General features: G+C 40.8%; 1 protein-coding gene across 31 annotated transcripts in view; it reads right to left on the reverse strand.

Moving 5' to 3' along the window:
• Nucleotides 1-20,173, reverse strand: part of MEF2C (myocyte enhancer factor 2C) — a 164,641-nt gene that overhangs the window by 51,268 nt on the left and 93,200 nt on the right. For 23 of the 31 annotated variants that reach the window (XM_083576970.1, XM_083576982.1, XM_083576981.1 and 20 more), the window contains one exon: nt 4,632-4,775. In XM_083576970.1, the coding sequence (XP_083433096.1) occupies nt 4,632-4,775 (144 nt within the window). Of the gene's footprint in view, nt 1-4,431; nt 4,570-4,631; nt 4,776-20,173 lie in introns of all 31 variants that reach the window. The other 8 variants (XM_083576988.1, XM_083576976.1, XM_083576968.1 and 5 more) reach the window with 2 other exon arrangements.

Here is a 20,173-nt window from a genome sequence, read left to right on the forward strand (position 1 = left end):
TACACATTTCTAAATGTATTCTAGCCTAAGATATGGATTTGTAAACATTATTTTTAAAAGACAAATGATTGCAAACTCCAGAGATGTATGATATCTTCAGGATAGCTACATTCTGATCCAGAACATTATTAGTCTGATCAGCTCAGTTCACATTGGAATTTGCAAGGCCTGTTCACATTCTCCAACAAAGAAAAAAATGGACACCTGCACACACAACTGCTTTGTTCATGGTGACCACTTTTCTCCATTGCCTGAAGCACAGAACTGCATAACTCCAGCTCCTGTTCATAGCAAACTGAAGGACAAGTAGCTCAGTGGTACAGCATTCTGAATGCAGAATGTCCCAGGTTCAATAGCTGGACTCTCTAGGGAGGGCTGCAAATGTCTCTTGCCTAAAACTCTGGAGAGTCAGGGCAGATGGACTGTTGCTCTGATTCAATGCAAGGCAGATTCTTATGCTCCAAATGGAGACAGATGAGATTTTAGTCACAAACACCAGCCCTGCAGAGGGTGGAATGGCCATGTGCAGTTTCCCTGACGTCTAGACTAGTGGAACAGATTTGTTCAGCAGCAGTAGGAAAGGCCACTGGCAGTGTTGGATGAGGCTGCTCAGTATTTAAGACCGATGCAATACTTTACTGGCCCAGAGGAAGGGCAGAAGAAGAGATCGGGAATAATTTGAGTGAACACAATCTTGACAAGGAAGAATATCACAGCTACCGGGAGACAAACTGGCCCTGTCCATCAGCCAAAGATGGAACAGCTGCAGGAAACATGCTTTCCCCCTTCCTGCCAGAAAGAACACTCTGCTCCAAGGGCCAGTTTCAGAAGCAAGAGGGGGGAAACACTTTGACAAGGGAACAAGAGTCATGAACTGCTATTCAAGCAAGAACACCAGCAAGGGAAGACCAGCCTGGCCCAAACAAGATAGACGTTGATGTAGTTCACTGCTTTATTTTTCCCCAGAAGAAGTGATCACCTCCTCTACCTTTTCCCTCCACTCTTCTTCCCTTGTCCGTCTTTCTAGTTATCTGAAAAAAGGGGGCTAAAAACATGTACTAACTAAGCAATAAGTAAATAAACAAGCTTTTTACCACATGTACCCTGGAGGTGGTGCTAGATGCTTCGATTGAGTCCATTCACAAAAATATGCCACCATGTATAATTCAGATTAGAAAAGGATGCTGCCAGACATGGATTTCTGATTTTTTAATTAAAAAAGTAAATTTGATACTGCTGTTCTTGCTGCTGTTGTTTATGTTATTCTCGATGTGCCCCTCCCCACTTTTTAAAGTAAAGAGATTTAACTTTTTGGAAGACTGCTGTCTTTTACACAGAAAAGTCAATAGACTCGGACCCTGGACTTTGAAATTGCTGAGATGCAATACAGGCAAGACCAGGGGTACATTTTCAACTCCGAGAAACTGTTGTAAGCGCCTCAGGTGCACAGTAATCTGACCCCACAAATGCCCCACACACTGCAATGAGCCTTTTTAAAAAAGCCTTCTATTGGCCAAATGTGGCTCATTTAGCAGAGGGAAGGACAGGGGGGAAAGACCCTGTGGGCATTAGGAAAAGCCTCTGAGGGCACATTGCAACCTATGTGGCTTGACATAGCTTAGAAGGGCTGTGATAATAATTCCAGCATTAAAGGGTGGAATTGAAGGAAATTAAGCTTCTCCCACTATTACCTTACCTCCCACTGCTATCAGTGACTAGCAGCAGATTCACAGCAAACAAAATAAACACTTCTTTACATTTCACGGACTGAATGGAATTCCCTTGCATTAAATGTGGGCATTGCTATTAGGTCAGATAGATTTAAAAGGTGAGTGAACAAGTCCATGATGGCTCTACAGAACTTCATGCACAGAGACAGTGTGAGAGGAAGCCAAAGTAGAGAATTATTGCCCTCAGTGCCAGAAATGTCTGGTTGGCCTCCATGGAAAACAGGATGTTAAGCTTACAGCAGATGGACCTTTGGTCTGCTCCAATATGACTCCGCATTGCAAGAGGAGATGTATCTGCTGAAATTCAACCCACCCACAAAAGGCACAAGACCTCAGTTCTTTCTTAAATCTGGATACCTTATTGGAATCCCATTTGAACAGAGATTATCTCTTTTAGTTCCCCTACCATAGTTTAACAAAGAAAGAGGAAAGGTCTTCGGTGGCAAGGATTCCACCTGGTGAAAAAGAAGGGTTGGAGGTTTCACAAGACCACTGAGTCAGTAAAGGCTATAGCTGTTTCATTATTGAGCAATACCTCCGTGTCGGAGCTTGGCTTGCTAAAATCACAGTGGCAGCTTCAAAGCTCTCCTTCCGACATATGGAATTAGGCAAGTGAGAAGAGCGTGAGTGGAAAGGGAAACACAAGTGCGCATGCATTCAATTAAAAATTGAATACACATGTTAAGCATTTCGGAAAAAAGTGCTCTGAAATGGAACACTGGTCCAATTTGGAGCTGTTCTGGTCTCCTGGGTAAAACATTAAGTTTTCCAAAAGTTTGCGAAAGCATGACTTTTACTACAAAGGCCAGATCAATTCAGTAAAGTGTTCTTTAACGTACATGAAAGATCTGCTCCCATAGGAATGAGTTACAAAAAGTCTATTTTTTTTTCCAAATTGTGGCAGAAATTCTGAAGAGCAAATGTCTCCCATCTGCATGTCAGCTTTTGCACATGTAATGGACTGTGTGTACACAAGTGGCTGGGCACATTTTGCATATGGAGAATACATTTTTTTTTCAGACACAGATTTTTGTGTCTCCTAGTACTCAAATTGTTTGTGCGAAATGACTGCCTGTTCACTTCTGGAAGTGTAATCCAATGTTGCAGATCACTTGGGCTTGCATGGTCAGAGCAAGAGGCTTGCAAAACAGACCAAATGGCACATCTAGAACATGGAATGTTACCTCTCTTTGGGCTCATCCACACTTCTGCTTGTTCCATGCCATACGTCTGGATTTTCCCAGACTTTTTAGCAATTTCTGCCTGGACACTCTTTACAAGTGCTGAATACCGGCTATGTCTGGAAAATTCCAGACATATGGCAACCCTAAGTAACTTTCTGTCCATACAGACTCATGTGTTGCTTCAGTGTCCAAAAAGGCACAACTGGAACAATCTTATCTCAAGTATGGGGTAAATTAGCATAGCCTACAAGCTTTAAAGGACAGTTTACAGATTTGGTTTAAGTGAGAGCCATGGTAAGTTGACATACTCCTCTCCCTGCAAGCTTGGTCCCCACCGTTAGGTAACTGCCTAACGTGAAAGAGATAAGGAGCTCAAGTTTTCATAATGACCCCTGCAGTATGCTATTGTGTGTGAATTTGTCTGAAGTTTCTTCTCTTAAAAACTGTCCCTTTATGAGAATGAAATCACCTATGGATTCCCCCCCCCCCTAAATCAGTGTCACAAACACAATGCTACAGAATTTAACATTGGCCCCTGTGATATCTAAAAGACTTTGCACATTTATTGTGACATAAGCTTTCACAGAGCAGAGTCTAATCCACATTTATGACAAGGTATATTTGTTAAACCTTTTAAGATGCCACAGGGATCTTGGTTGTTTTGCCTAGAAAACAAGTGCCCTTCTGAAATTTGTGACCAAATATAGTACACGCAAATAATACTTAATTGTATTTATGTAATGCTTACAGTATTCATGTGAAGTTTGCCCCTTTATGTCTGTGCAAACAAAATAGCTACATGCAGAGTTATTTCTCTTTAAGTATCTGGCAAGGCATATGACTGTTAGAAATTCTGTCTTGGTTAAAACAAAATTTAGCGCTTGTTAAAGCGTTAAGAGGAATGCTGATGGGGTCAAAGCAAATCTTCTGATAAAGCTGTAAAAATCACCTCCAACACGCCAACGTGACTGAATGCTACCATTAGGCTCTCATGCAGTCTGTTTTCCTGCAACCAGCAATTAGCTACGTAACCCTTCAGTGTGGTAACTGAGTTTAGAGCATAGCTTTAATAATAGTGGTAGCAGGATGCACGTTCTCTAATTCAACTTGAAGCCATTCTTTTTTCCTCCCTTTAGACCCCCAGAAAGTTGCCTGTGAGTATGTTAAACTGCCCACAGCGAGGTTCCCAGATGTCTTCTAAATACATTTTGGGGGTAGGTAGTGTGGTAAACCAGAATTCTGAAAATCTCCTGTATGTAACGTACATTTTTTAACTTCCTTCTTTAGGCTTTGCCTCTGGTTTGTCAAATAAATCTTTTTAAGGAACTTCACACACCTCAGGACCAAAATATATACATTGGTGCGGTATGTCCTACATGCAATTTGGTTTCAAGTGGGAGCTATTAAAATGGGTCCCCCACTGAATTTGCATTTTTGGAAGAAACCAGAACTGAAAGGGTTAGGATGTGTTACTGCAGCGGTTATCAGCAGACAGCCATCTAACCTTTGGTACTTACAGGAATTTTATGGCTCTTGATCATATTATCAAATTCTTCATTAATTTTTTTGTATTTTTCTTCAGTGCGTGGGGTGAGGGCATAAGAGGAGTCAGGATCGGGGCTTTCACAGCCTTTGTTTTCTTTCTTGTTCAATGCCTGCCAGGTTCAGAGAAATATCAGAAAGTAAAAAAAAATGAAAGGGAGTTCAGAGTACTTACACATAATCTTTGCCTGCTGATCATTAGATCAATATCTTCATTAATTTTCCTGTACTTGTCCTCTGACTCAGGGCTGTGACCTACTGAATCATCTGCATCGGGGTCTGGGCTGTCACAGCCATTAAGTCCTTTCTTTCTCAACGTCTGAAATACATAATTTGGAAAGTTCAAGCCTTGACATAGGCTGCAAGAGAGATCCAGGGCCTTTAAAACAGTTCAGGCTTCCTGGTGGTTGAAAGCTGTTACATTTTACATCAGGGAGAGAAAGAGGAGAGAAACGCATTAGGTCAACAAACTATGGCTCTTGTTACCAGCGGCAAAGAGAGAAGCCACGGTGACCTCGTCTGAATCTGGAGTCAGTCAATAAATGCAGAGAGTATACAATCTAATAAAATGTCTGCGCTACCATCTGTGATTATGCCTGCAACGGAAACATCAGTGGGTTAAAAATTTCAGCATTCACATCTTTTTTAGCACACAGAAAGGGTAATGGATTTGACCAAGTAGGGAGCTGCTAGCACTTCTCTGTGAACAGAATGATGATCCCAGAAACAACAACAGGCAGTTTTCAAGGCAGTGCAGTTTTAAGCCTGTAATAGCTTTTGTGTCAATCAGCAGACACTTTCTTGCTACTTCTCAGGGCAGGACTAAAATAAGGAAGTTAAGTCAGGATACACTGTCTAGTTAAGTCAGTACTGCCCAGGTTACAATTTCAAGTCACTAGGCTACACTCACCCTTATGCCCAAATTATAATACAAGAAGAGACCTTTAAAACATTGTTAAATACAGACAACACATTATTAATTATGTTTATCAAAGAAGACATTGAATGAGCTTTGAAATGGATAGAACTCCTGGATGCAGATTCTTTCTTTGTCCCACACACAAGCTCTAAATTCAACAGAAAAATTGATGTATTGATGTATTTACTTATAAGTAATGCTAAAGCATAACTGAGCAGCTCAACATGTCTGTGTCTACATATACACAACATACACTTTTCTCTTACTAAGATCTTAAATATAGGAGTGCATTGGGAGGGGATAGTCCTTCTTTCTTTGTTTCTTTTATTTCCTTATTTCTGTGTCTCTTTTAGGATTTCTAAAATCGTATCTGTTGATAGAATATGATGGTAAAGTTATACTTGCCATCAATTAAATTAACCCACATAAAAAAATAACTTTTAATCCCATGCTGACAGAATCATAGCATTGGTGCAACATGGGCCACTCTATGGGGGATGCTTGAAAGCCAGGATGCCACCACTGCCTTTCCTTCAAGGAGCTCAAGGTGGTAGGTATGGATCTCCCCTCCCCTCCCTTCTCATTTTATCTTCTCAGAACCCTGAGAGGTAAGCTTGGCTAAAAGACAGTGATTGGCCCAAGATTACCCGCTGAACTTCACAATGGTGTGGGCATTTGAGCATGGATTTCCCGCTCACTATTACACCACATTGGATCACCACATCACTAGCCCAATTTCTGGGGCCTTCAGATATATGCCTCAAGCCAGTTGAAATGTCTCTGCTTTAACTTGAATGTAAACAGCAGGCAACATGGCTAAAGGGGAGGAAAAAACTGCTAGGGATGTTGTTGTTACTGAAGCCCCTTGCATGGCTGTCTGCAGAAGGAATCAAACAGCACTAAGGCAGTAAAGTTTGCTCCTTGTCTTCCTTGTCTTGCCAAATGAAGATCAAGGTGTTATTTTTTCTGACAGCCTCAAGCTCTGTTAATTTTTACCTTCGTTTTGAACTTTCTCTTTTTAATTTGACTATAAAATTAAAATGTCTCTCCAGCTTGTTTGTCACAATTTTCTCTGAATGCCTCTTTTTAAAGAATGAGACTATTATCAGGGGATCCATACCTGGATGTACAGTAAGTCCTATTAAACACAGTGGGAACCTTGCAAGGAAACACTGTATAGCAGCAGATTGTGAAGTCCTGGACTGCTCATTGTGAATTTTGTATATTTTAGTTTCTTGTATTACCCAGAAAAATGATTTTTTAAAAAATCTACTCCTAGAGTCACTTTTGAACTCCATCAGGTGAAGAGTAATCTAATGGGTCTCTTCTTTTCAGATTTCAGTAGCCTGGATAATCAACGCAACAAAACCACAAGGGCTCAAAGTGCCACTCTTTTAAAAATCCTTCCTTGTGACACAGTGTGTAGGAAGGGAACGAACCCTCAAGTGCTGGGCGGAAGCCTATTTCCCTTGGTCATTGCTTCTTGCTGCAGATCTGAAATGTCTTTCTCTGTCATTGAAGGCCAGCCAGGTCTTACGCTCCTTGCTCCCATTAGGAAGATTTATGTCTCAAGTAACTCAAGGAGGCAGAAATCTGTGCAGTATATTCCCAGTCCACCTCTACTGTGAGTACAGAGGCTGCCACTGTATTTGGTAATGCAGAAAGTTCAATAAAGGTGTTAGATAGCATTTCTGAGCAGTAGCTCTTAGTCACTCAAAACGCTGTTTAAAAACTGGTGCGTTTTATGATGTAGTTTTAAAAGATATAAACTTTTAGGATTTCATTTGAACAAACTCATCATTGACAATTCAATGCAGTCAAAGTGGCCAGATCTACACTCAATATTTAGCAACAGTGCTTGCTTCTTTAAGTAAGCACAGCACAGGCAATGTGACAAGCTGATAATTCAACATCTGCAAAGCTACACATAGATGTGAACTGGAAAAAGATATGTGCTTTTGCTTTGCTTTTATTTATTGAACACCATCTATTATCAAGGTGGACTGTAAACAATTGCTACAGCTGCCACTGCCTCCATATCACATTGTCATTTCCGGTGTGGCTACTAAAGAGTCAGGTTGTACTGATCAAGTGACCATTTGGCTCCAGTCATGGATTCCTAATCTATGGTTTGAATCCCAGTGAAGTCATTGTTTGAACAGAATGACTTCTATTTGTGCAATGGAGCTTCCCCTCCCCTCCTTTCCCCTCTCCTCTCCTCTTCCATGTGCTACTCACAGTCAACCAAATCTGCTCTGGATAGCTGGGGAAATGCCAGAGCATAGGGCTGCCATATTTCCAAAAGTAAAAGCAAGGGGAAAGTTATTGAGCTTTTTTTTAAGACAAACACCAAAAAACCGATTGACTTGCCTAAGATCCAGGACAAAGCACCCGCCTTTTGGAAATCCCCCCCAGACGTCAATTCCACCCTTGAAATCCCAGTAATGTCTGGGAAAATCTGGACATACGGCAGCCCTACCAGAGCATATTTGGGGTTTTTTGTGCAGGGGCAGGAGATGGAGCAAAAGTTGTTCTGCTCACACAATGACTTTGTTGGCTACAACCATATATCTCAGCTTATTACGCAGACTCTCCTATGGCACAATGGGGCAGTGTGTCTGGCTGTTAACCAAAAGGTTGCTGGTTCGAGCCCACCCAGGGACAGCAGTGGACAGAATTCCTGCATTGCAGGGGGGTTGGATTAGATAACTCTTGAGATCCCTTCTAACTCTCCAATTCTGAATCTCATTTCAAATTCCAGGACGTTCATAATGCTTTAATGTAATACATTTTCTCAATCTTCTGCCTTCATATTAACAAGTATGAAGGCGTGAGGTAAAATTTAAACATTACTGAACCCCAACTTTCAAGAGGAAATAGAAAAGATAAAAAAGATAAAGTTTTCCTTATTTTTCTATCTGTATTTTTTCACTTTCCTTCTTTCCTTTTTCTTCATGTTTTTATCTTAGATTAATGTTGGAAGAAAAAAGATATTTGAGACTAAGTTTTGTGCTTCTCTTTATAAACTCTAATAAAAATTATTTTTAAAAAGGGGAAGTCACCAACTGACAAAAATGACGACGACAACGTTCGTAGGGCACAATTTCCTAGGATGGAAACTTCTTCTGCGCAAGTCTCCTTGAACCGGAATGCAAGACACACAACCCCTCTCTTAATCTCAAGAGACTTAATGCAGGATACATATCTGGTGGGCTATGCCCACAGACACACCAACATCCTGGGGCACTGGCAGGGATTGAGTTTAGTCATCCAGACATTCATCAAGAGCCTCTGTGGGGAGGAGGGAGTGAACAAGGGCACATCAAGTGATCAGAAAACATGCAAGTTGGCTCCCTGTTCCGTGAGAGCTCAGCAGTTTACAATCTGACATAAGGCTACATCACTAGGCATCAGCAATTTTACTCATCCTAGATATCCACACCTGTCAGCGACTCTGCACCTGTTGTCTATTCTGGCAAAGACCAAATGACAGCAGCCAATCGGCGTCGCTTCTGCTGCAACATGGCCATAGATGGCTTTTCTCAGTTGCGTCTCTGCAGACTGGGGCTGCTAATCTCTCTGGATTTCAGCAGTCTGCTTTTTGTACTTGTAACGTTGTCACAATTTTCAGCTCTTCACTGTGCTAAGTGTTTAAGAACATAATATTCATGATTTTTATTTTTTTTAAAAAAATACAGGATTACTTTCCACAATAGCTGTATGTATTGTCCATTCCCCAATGTTTCATTCTACACCTCGCTCTGCAGTACGGTATTTCATGGGGTTAGTGAAGCCATATCCAAATAGGGCTTCTTTTGTCTCAGTAGCAAATAGTGCGTGGGTCTTGCTATTGATGAGATCTACACTGTGGAGCAAAGGATTAAAAAAACCCACCCCACCCCTAGCCTTGTATGCCAGGGTCCAGAAACCAAATCAGGGAACCCATGCAGAATTTTTGAGAAAAGAAAAAACCCCTGGTGGGAGGGTAAAAACTACAATCCTCGTGACTGGCATATTGCGTAGTTTTTACCCTCCCACCACTTTATCACATTAAAAGGAGAGAGGCACTGAATTCTTTCCCCGCTTCCTGCAGTTGGTGGTTCCAGACCCTTTATCCCTTTACTTCTGGTGCCAATACCTGAATTGAGTTAGGAAAGGAGAAAAGGGGGCAGTGGCAGCTGTGAATTCAGCGCTTCTCTGTCCTTCCACAGATAAAGGAAGCTCCTCCATCCCAATGTCAGAAGCAAACGAGAAGACGCATGGAAATAAATGCATATGCACCACCTCTTACTGAGCCTGATGCTGAGCATCTACTTAATAGGAAGCCACAGCATATCCTGACTCCCAAATGCGTGCACCTGCACAACACACACACACATCTGCAAGCACAGGTCTGTCTCAGTTACACTTTCCATGTTTAAGTTTGCACTTGAGGAACAAAGTCTGGTGCACGTACATCTGGGGAAAAAAAGCATGTGCCACACGTTTTACAGAAAAGAAGTTTTCATTTATTATTTATATCCAGCTTTTCTATTAAAAAGAAGCAAAGCTGCCAAGATAAAAACTAAATGTATCATATTTTGTATGGACACAATTAAAATACCCCACCAGTTCTTTTTTTAAAAAAGAATTTTTTAAAATTTTTTTTTTTTTGCTCTCTCAAGCTGCGGCTACCTCTAGGGTGGAAACATCAGAATTATCCTTTGCCAGCAACTATTTTTAGAGCAGGAAATGATGTGTGATGCAGCCAGCAGAAACTGAACGGCAGAATATAATTACTAGAGCCTGACTCCCCCCCCCCACTTTAGACTTTGGAAGTAATACAGTCACTCTTGTATAACAGGCCGTGGAATTCTAAGTAACCAATATTTTGGTTTTGCATTTCATCTAGAGGGCTACACACTTTCCAGAGATGGCACTGAAGGCAGAGGCCAGGCAATGCTGACTCAGCAGAAAGCCTGCCACCAACTGAGATACCAACCCCACTTTTGACAGCACCTGGCTGTTCCTTAGAAGTTTCTTTTTAAAAAAATGGTTCTTAGAGGCAAGCTTTTCTTTGGGATAATTCTTTCCATCCACCCCCCTCCCGCGTGCTCTACATTATTTTTACAACATAACAATAATGAATTGCTAGATGGACATTAGGAAGTGCAACTATGGACTCCCTTGAAAAAAACACCCCTCTGATTTCTCTGCTCTAAACACCACACACAAAAATGGCACAAGGGTCCTCTTACATGTGTTTGCCAGTCAACACGCATGTAGCTCCTCAGAAATAGTCAGTGCTCATCACAGCAGGCTGTCTGCTTACTTGTTCATAACGGTTGCAACATACCAGTGAATAAATCCACAGAATTGATTCTAGTAAATTACAAAACTCTTCTACTGCAATGAATACACCTAATGGAATCTGTGCACCTTCAGAAAAACAACATCCCCCCCCCAACTCCTGCGTGTAAGATCACAGGCCTGGTCTTTAAACAGCTATTAAGAGTTGTAGGCGTTTTATCTGCTCATTAGAATGTCTTTAGTTTACAATGTGTCTGCGCACAGACATTCCCGGGAGAGAGCTGAACTAAAAAAATCCAAACGTTGCAAACGGAAACATTTATAACTCTCAATTAAATGTCTATTATGAAAATGATGAGAGGGAGAGAAGGAATTGTGGCAGTGTAAAAGGTGTGGCATGTAACTCAACTGTCCACCTAGCTCAACAGGAGACACTCTTCTCCATGTCCCTCCATCATGACAGATAAGTAGTACACTAGATGGGACTCTTTGCAATAGTGCTCAAGTCATGGAACTCATTGACCAGAGGGCAAAATAGCTTTTGGTGATATTTAGTTAGTACATGGAAGTGTCCTTTTTTCAATGGGCCTAACTCTGGTTGGTGTTGGATCTGCTAGCCTAACAACTTCCCTCTTCTTGCTGAAATTGTTTATCTTTACTATTACTTTATAATATGTATGACTTACATTGTATATTAGGTGTGCTTATAAGGTGCTTGGGGTATCTCAAGAATGAGATGGGGAAATGTTTTAAGTAACAACAACAATCCACAGCAAGGGTAGGCAACTTGTGGCCCTCCATATGTCGCTGGACTCCAACTCCCATCAGCCTCAGCCAGCATGACCAATGGACATAGATGATGGGAGTTATAGTCTAACAACATGCAGGAGAACCACAGGTTCTCTAGAGAGTCACTGCCAACCAGAGTGGCAATTTAGTACAGATAACTCGAATAAATATATAGCATTGTCCAATTCAGCATAAGGCAGTTTGGTAAATTAATATGACTGAGCCGATATTAACAGTGAGGGGCGGGAATTAGTCATCTACTACAGTAATAAAGTGAGAGGGAGCAGTTCTTTGGTTATAGCTACAAAACCACAACCTGGGTGTAGTTCGGGACATACTGTGCTTCTCAACAAAGCCCTACCGACATAGACCAGGGCTTTGGGCACACCACTATCACATTTATCACACTACACCAGGGTGGTGTAGTGGTTAAGAGCGGTGGACTCGTAATCTGGTGAACCAGGTTCAATTCCCCGCTCCTCCACATGCAGCTGCTGCGTGACCTTGGGCTAGTCACACTTCTCTGAAGTCTCTCAGCCCCACTCACCTCACAGAGTGTTTGTTGTGGGGGAGGAAGGGAAAGGAGAATGTTAGCCACTTTGAGACTCCTTCGGGTAGTGATAAAGCGGGATATCAAATCCAAACTCTTCTTCTTCTTCTACACAGTCACAGAACTTTTCGGTGCTTTCTCCTCTCAGTATTGTTACTTCACATTTTATAAATAAGGAGGAATTCTTCACCAGAATGCCATACCCTTCAACATTTCTCTGATGAAAATATGGATGTCCTATTATATTATTATTATTGTTATTGTTATTATTATTATACCCTACCCAGCCACTCTGAGCAGCTTCCAACATAATTGAAAACATAATCAAACACTAAACATTTAAAAACTTCCCTATACAGGGCTACTACCTTCAGATATCTTCTAAAGCTTGTTTAGTTATTTATCTCCTTGGCTTGGGAGTTGCATAGCTCCATATCCTCCAACATTTCTTTGATGAAAATTGGGACATCCTAGGGACAAGTGGGACATTCCAGGATCAAATCAAAAACCAGGATGACTTCTGTAAATCCGGGACTGTCCCTGGAAAATAGGGACTCTGGAATGCTAAGCACCACCATTATGGTCTTCTCTGTTGGAATATAATTTTTGCAAGCATGTGCAAGAAGAGGGATGATCTGTTTAGTTTTAGGAAGATATTGTTGTTAGATGAAAACTGATTCAGTAAAATATAAACTTTCATTTAAACATATGAAGTTCTTCTACTCATTAAATCCTGTGTGGAAAGATAACTGATTGGATCCCTCTGTTCACACAACAAAGGCATTTTCAGCAAACTCCTCCCTCCATATGCACCTCTCCCTGACAATATTGGGGAAACCCGGCCAGATGTGCGGGGTATAAATATAACAACAATAATGCACATCATTCCCAACTCCAGGATAGGTTTTTGGATGTAGTGAGATGGCAGAAAGCAATAGGGAAGTAGGAAAGCATTGTTAGAATCATGTAATAAAAGCTAAGAGCACGGCTGGTTTACAAAGTTGAATAGAAATACAGGGTCAACACCCCTGCTGTTTCTCATAGCTTCGTAAAGCAACAGGCAAGTGAAATTAACAAGATTTTGGCCAATTATACTGCTGGTATTCAGAACTCCAGGAGCAGCTGTGAAATAGTCAAGGGGCCAATTTTCATGTTTTTGTAGCTATCTGAGAAGATACGAAGAGCAGCAAGAGAAAAAGAAAGTGGATCTACTCGGTGAGAAGAAGACAAATGTAATGATTCTATGCTGTTTATTTGGAAATACAGTGTAATGATAATTATAATGCATGGCTGTGTCCACACCGGGCCACACTTTTCCCCCACTCAGTCCACATAACACTGTTGTGCACTGCTCCAGCATCTGCCCCAACCCCCCTTGATTTTAAAAACTCAGTGGAACAACTTTGCAGGCCTATCACAATACTATTCTATTTGGTTATGGTCTGTATAGGCTTTACACACACTATACCCTTAAAGCACATTTGAAGCTCATTCTTTGCCTCAAAGAATTCTGGGCATTGCAACTTGTTAACAGTTTCTGGGATTTGTAGCTCTGAAAGGCGGTGGTTCCCTAATTGGCGGCCCGTGGTCCCATTCACATAACAAAACTACAACAGAGATATAAACATTTCCAAAAGAAGGCTTTGGCTTGGCTTTGGAAAAATGGGGGCTCTAAAGTACTTAGCTAATTGGGAACCACCACTGTAAGGTATAAGAGTTACAAATTCCAGCAACCATTAGCAAGCTACAAATCCCAGAATTCTTTGAAGGAAAGAACGTGTTGTAAATGTGCTTCAAAGGTATAGTGTCTATACAGTCATAGATTGCTCTAGAAATTTCCTTCACTATGGCCTTTCTTTCTTCTCTCTAGAAACCAAATCTGTGACTTTAACCATTTCTTTTCCAGGTAACATGGTTGTTGTCTCCCCTGTCCTAAAAAATGCAGGGGCCAATCAAGATTGGAATGGGGGGGGAGATAGTATCTAACATTTTCTCCCTATACAATAGTCCCAAATGAAAGACATCTTCCCACCAACAAATGAAGCTGGAGAAAGGGGGACTGCCCTCTTAGCTACAAAGTGTTAGAAGTCTAGAAGTCATTTGCTATATCACTTCCAGTTTAATGCAGAATGCAGTGCAGTAATAATTAAAAAGCAAAATATTTACTCTGCCATTTAAAACTGTATAAGATTGTACCATTTTTGTTCAGATTCTCAAACACATTTATTTGCAAGAATAAGCTAGTTCAAGTGGTTCAGCTCCAGCTCTACAAATCACTGAACTTCTATTCTTTGTGGTCATATTTGCTGAAATATCTGAATTCCTGGATAAACCTGGTTCACCTAAATTTCAGGAAAATTCTCCACCTAACCACTAACCTGACAGGTTGGGTGGTGGTTATTTCAGAGAAGGAATCAATCGGTCAGAGAAACCAGAACTCTGTTTTAAAGATTTCCTACTAAGTAGAAGGACCATTTGGTAGTTTCCATGTGAGGAGCTATAACATTTGAATCGTCATTTCAAGCAACCCAATTCATTTCAGTGGAACTTCCTTTCAAATGGATATGTGCAGGGTCATAGCTCTAAACACACCCTGCTCCTTAAGTTACATGTTGTTGCTTCAAATCTTCTTCCTGGCCATGGCAGGGTATGACTAATATAGCCAGCTGTAACCTTCATATGAGTTTAACTGTGAGCAAGTGAGATAAATAAACTGCACAGAGAAAATACATGGTTCTCCTGACTTAGCTGTTCGTCCAAAACATCTGAACAATATGGTTCTCCTACATTGCTCTGAACAGACAGAAATGCCACTCCATCAGTTTTGGAGTTTATCGAACAGGATCCTGTCTTTCATAAATCCAATAACGGCAAATATTATGGTTCAGAAATGGTTGTTAATTGTTGTCCCATCAGGGAAGAAGAAATGGCTCAGCATAAAATTGTTGTAAAGAGGTTTCAAGACTTATTTAAGGCTGCATTGAGATGGCAGCTGCTCACATTGCTGGCTGTGCAATATTGTGATCAAGTAGAAGTGAACAAAAAGGGACAGTGGGCAGGGGAGACAAAGCAAGGCAATGTATTTGTGCATGTGCGCACAATACATTATGAATTGTGCCAAATTCATCATTTCAATAGTACCATGTCCACTGCCCATATTAGGTCCCTGCTATACTGCTTAGACAGTTGTGGATAACAAAGTGATCAACAAAGGTTTGGTTCACACATCACATTAAACTATACTTCAACTAAAGCACTGGTGGGAAACTGGATCTGGCCAGTGGGTCAGATCCCCAATACCTCCACCTTAGTTGGCCAACTTTGACAGGTGGGCCAATCACTTGATGAAGCTCCAAGGAGCTACCTCTAACCGCTTATCAGCTGCTTGGCAGTTACAGGGAAGCCCTTCAAAGTTTGTTTGGAGGACACTATTTAGATTCAAGCTGCTGCTTCGATACAAAGCATATTTCCTTCTGCAGATTATCTGGGGGAAGGAGGGGATGCTACGTTTGAAGTCCAAACAGAGTATTTCCCCCTCAGCAGAGGAAGCAGCTGCAACGTTTGCAGAGATAAAAATATTCCATTTGGAAGAAGCAGCTTGAATCCAAACCACTTGCTCCAAACATAGAAAGTGAGATTCCACATCCCCCCAGCCGCAATAGGGAGTTTCTGACAGGGAGCTCCCTGCTGCAGCCAATCCCAGCAGAGCTTCCATTCTGTTCCGATCAGCTGATCAACACCGAAAGGAAGCCCCGCTTGCAAACCAGACAAGGAGTTGTCGAAGGAGCACAGTTTTCTGTGGACTGAATTCCAAGCTCTAATATTGTCCAGGAAATTCCTATTTCATCCAACAAAATCAGCTAAATATGCTGCAATATTTAAAAAGGAAAACAAAGCATAAGGGAAGGCATGGAAATAATAATGCTTTCAGTGGTGCACCCACATTCGAAATACTTGTTGCCCCATATGAAAAGTGTTATCCCAGCATTGGAAAAGCACCACCAAAATGATGAAGGGGTTGAATCATCTTCCTACGAAAGAAGGGTGAAGCCTCTGAGGTTTTTTCGCTTCAAAGAAAGAAGACTATGGGGAGTCATGACAGAACTTTATAAAATTATGAATGGTATATATATATTGGATTGGGACAGATCTTTCTCCTCTCTCAAAAACTAAAGCTCAGGACACACCATGAAATTGTGCAAGTTCAGAAAATACATTATATGCAATGCAAAAGTAAAATGGGATCCTTTGTCATGTAGTGTAGTGTGTTGTTATGGGGTGAGGGGATTGCACAGCCCTGCTAGTAAGACTTCTCAGCTACTTGTACTTTGTACTATTGGTTCAGGAAGTGCAGCTCTAGTCAGAACTGTCAAATCTTGTTATCTGCAGGGGGGCTGACAGTTCAAGGCCTCTGCTAATGAAGACAATTAGGTGAAACCATTTATACCTGACAACATTTAGAAGCTATAAATGGAGACATCTGGAGAGAAGGAAATAGAGAAACACCTTTTAAATCCCTAGACAAAGCTTCAGAAAATAATTTTTCTTGAACTGAGGAAGAGTACTGTGTATCTTGCAAGCCAACATACAACAAACATAACAAGTACTGGATGCTCCTTATGGAAGCTGTTATTTTAGCGATACATCAGCAGCAAGAAGGCTGGTGTTTTGACGCAAATATGGGGTTGTTTTTCCCCGAGACTAACAATGTCACTGTCTGTGGAAGGGACTGACCACAGTTAAGCATCTGCAGATATACTTTTGTTTCACAAAATGGAAACTGGGGCTGAGAGAGAGTTAATGAATGGCTAAAGTCACGCAAGGAGCCCATAGCTGAGTAAAAAATTGAATCTCTCTGTTTTTAAGATCCATGTCTAAAGTCTGCCTTAACTCTATACAGACCTACAAAGGCTGCCATTACACACCTCATTTTCATTCACATTAATTGCAGCTGTCTCTGCTTTCTCCTTACCTTCTCTTGACAGCCACTTTACTCCTCTGCCATTAATATCTAACAGTCTGCAGCAACTTAAATATCCTCTGATCTTCTCTCTCTCTGCCCCCACTTCATGCTGGGGAAAACAGTTGAAAATCCTGTCTGCTTGTGAGGGACAGAGATAGGCAATGCTCCCTGGAATGCTGCCCTTGCTTCTCCAAAAGCCCTTCCCCTGTCTTTTCTTACCTATAGCTTTGTTAACACATTATGATGAATACAGGTACAAGCTATCTCTACACGCATGCGCTTGTAGAGTGCACACTTGTTGATTTGTACAGCTCAATGTTTTGTGTACACTTGTAGAATGTAACATGCAGACACCTACTGTATGAGTACATAACATGCCCTGCCAATAGGCATCCTTCATTTTTCTTCCTTCTCTACATAATTTCATAGCCCTCTTTCATCGCATACTAGGCTAACTGTGGATCCAGATAGTATTAATGCACAACATCCAAACAACATGAGTGGATTGACACTGCGCTGCAAGCTAGCTGCACATCATATGCACATATACACACAGATGCAGAAATGACCCACAGAATCCAAAAAGCAACCAGAGAGATAAAAGACATGATTAGTCTTACTGAGTCTGCATGGTTTTTACAGCACTGGATTGGGACATCCCATGACATGATTTTTCCTGTCTTATGGAATCAAAGAACCATGTAATATAACCACCACCACCCCAACAGCATCCTGCTGCTTTGGAGCAGAAGAGAAGGAACCAAAGATACCACATGAAAGGAAGCCACAATGGCAATAAAAAGCCTTGCAGGGTGGGATGGAAGTTGTTCAGTAGGTGTGTTCCAGGAAATATACATTTTAGGAATCAATGTCATGTTCATATATCATTAAAATAAAAATAAAAAATGTGACTGCTAACCTACACATTTTATAACTGGTGGGGATTGGGGAGGGGGCAAGAGCTGCGATTTTGCTGATACGAGTTTGAACACACTAAAACCATGTAATAACCAGTATCAAGTCCCTCAATTACAGGCATTGGAAGCATACATTATGTGCTTTTTACGTTCGGTCATATTCTACATATGGTCCTATTGTGGCAGTGAAATTTCTCTCTCTCTCTCTCCCCCTACACACAGCACACAATCCATTAGGAATTGCTTCTCCGTCAAGATTTTGATCTCCTTTGAGTCAATCTATAGCAGCTGCATGTTGTTTAAAATACTCTTATCGACTATTCTATAATTTACTTCCTTTGAACAGCCTCTGTGGTGTAATGCTTGATCAAAGAAATAAACTCATGCTTTAACAACCCTAACGTAAAGTGCATGCACTTTTTTATATATAATAGAGCTCTATAAAATGTAATTATAGTTGTCTATAGGTTGCACAGGATGATGTAAATAAGTAGGTTTGAGACTTTTATAATGCATGCATATCCAATACATCAAAGATTTTCACCCTTAATGCCAGCTTCTATTGCAAAGACATTAAATTATTCAAAATAAAGTTGGGCAGACTTCTTTTACTGGTACATTTACTTGGTCATTAATTTCTAAGCATAAAAGAAGATCTAGGCTGATCTGCTGAAATGATAAAGCATCTGGATACAAATCATTATTGTATATTTAAACAGCATTGAACAATTAATACGTAAGCATTAATAATAATTTAGAATTGTTTATTCTGAACATAGTTCACAGTGAATCATTGACCCTACAATTATTAAGTATCTGGGTTAATAAAGCAAATGTAACTGAAACTTTTACATAACTATGATTTTTATAATTTGTGTTAATTTCATCTTGAGCTTTAGGTAAACCCATGCCATACATTTAGAGACCTCTTGAAAGGCAAATGGAGTCCAATCAATAACATCTACTTAATTCATAAAGTATGGATGCAAATTATGCAGAACACAGATAAATAATTAACATTTGTTTACTGTAACAAAGGGGGAAGTCAGCATATTTTGAAGTTTAACCAAGTTTTTTGCCAAAAGTATAAAAAATGAAGGAGAGGATCTTAAGTCAAGAGCAAGTTATTCACCCTGAATTTAGGAAAACTATGAAGGTGGCTACATTTGAAGAAAAACAGTGAAGCATTCTGCCACTTCTTGTGGATACAGTTGTACAACTGCCAGGACTCTGTTTTAACAGCTGCCCCCTTCCTCGTTTTAAAAATGTTAAGACACTGGCCCTCGTGGTTGGAGAGAAAAACCTGGAAACATGTGAACTCTATCAGCTGAAATCTTCAAAATTAAGCCCTGGGCCAGGTTCTTACTGACATGACTCCACCAACCTGTCCCTTCCCACCTGCACTACTCCCAACAACTGCAGTCTGATAAGTTCTCTCTGCCCTCCTAATATCTGCAAGTTGCTGTAGAGAATTACCTGTTATCCCATCTGTTTCGGCACATTGCCGATGCTTTTAGTTACGTTTTATAGATATTTATGGGCTAATTTTGTTGCATTTTATACTTGTAAGCTTCCCTGTTGCATTTTATGAAAGAGAAGATTAGGATTTTTCCAATAAACAAATAAATCAAAGGACTCTTCAATTCCCTGGGCTTTTGATCCAACCCAAAATGGCACGTTCTATATCTTAATGAGCCGAAACCAGGCTTATGACAACCAAGATATCTTAGTGTTGAAAAATAAATTATAAACTTCCAGAAAAATTTACTTTAAAAGTTTAGAAGTTTTGCTGAGAATGCTTAAGCTTTCATACAAACTCCTCTATGGTTTGTGTTACATCTGCAGCAATGTTTTGGCTAATAAGAGTTAGTGTCATAACATTAAACCACAGATACCCATCTGAGAGTGGAGGAGAGGAGCAAATAACTGGGAAATGTTGTCAGCACCTCACCTGCATCAGGCCACTGTGGGGTTTGGCTACCAGACTATATACCAGAAACAAACAAACAAAAATCTTCAGAGATTACGTTAACACTCAGTGGTCTAGTTTTCATAGCTGTCTCATTCCTCCCTTGCTGCTGTTGCTGTTGCACAGCACCGAGCTAAGCCACGGGTTAGCTTAGCATGGTGTGCAAACTTGGACTCGTCGTTTAGCTTGCCTGTTCAAACCACAAGCCATAAACCAAGAAGAAACCTTGGTTACAGTACGTGGTTAATACACACACACACACACACACACACACACACACACACACACACATTAGATGATGTGGCACTTCTAAGCATCTGT

This window comes from Podarcis filfolensis, assembly GCF_964270895.1.
Source record: "Podarcis filfolensis genome assembly, chromosome: 11".
NCBI lineage: Eukaryota > Metazoa > Chordata > Lepidosauria > Squamata > Lacertidae > Podarcis > Podarcis filfolensis.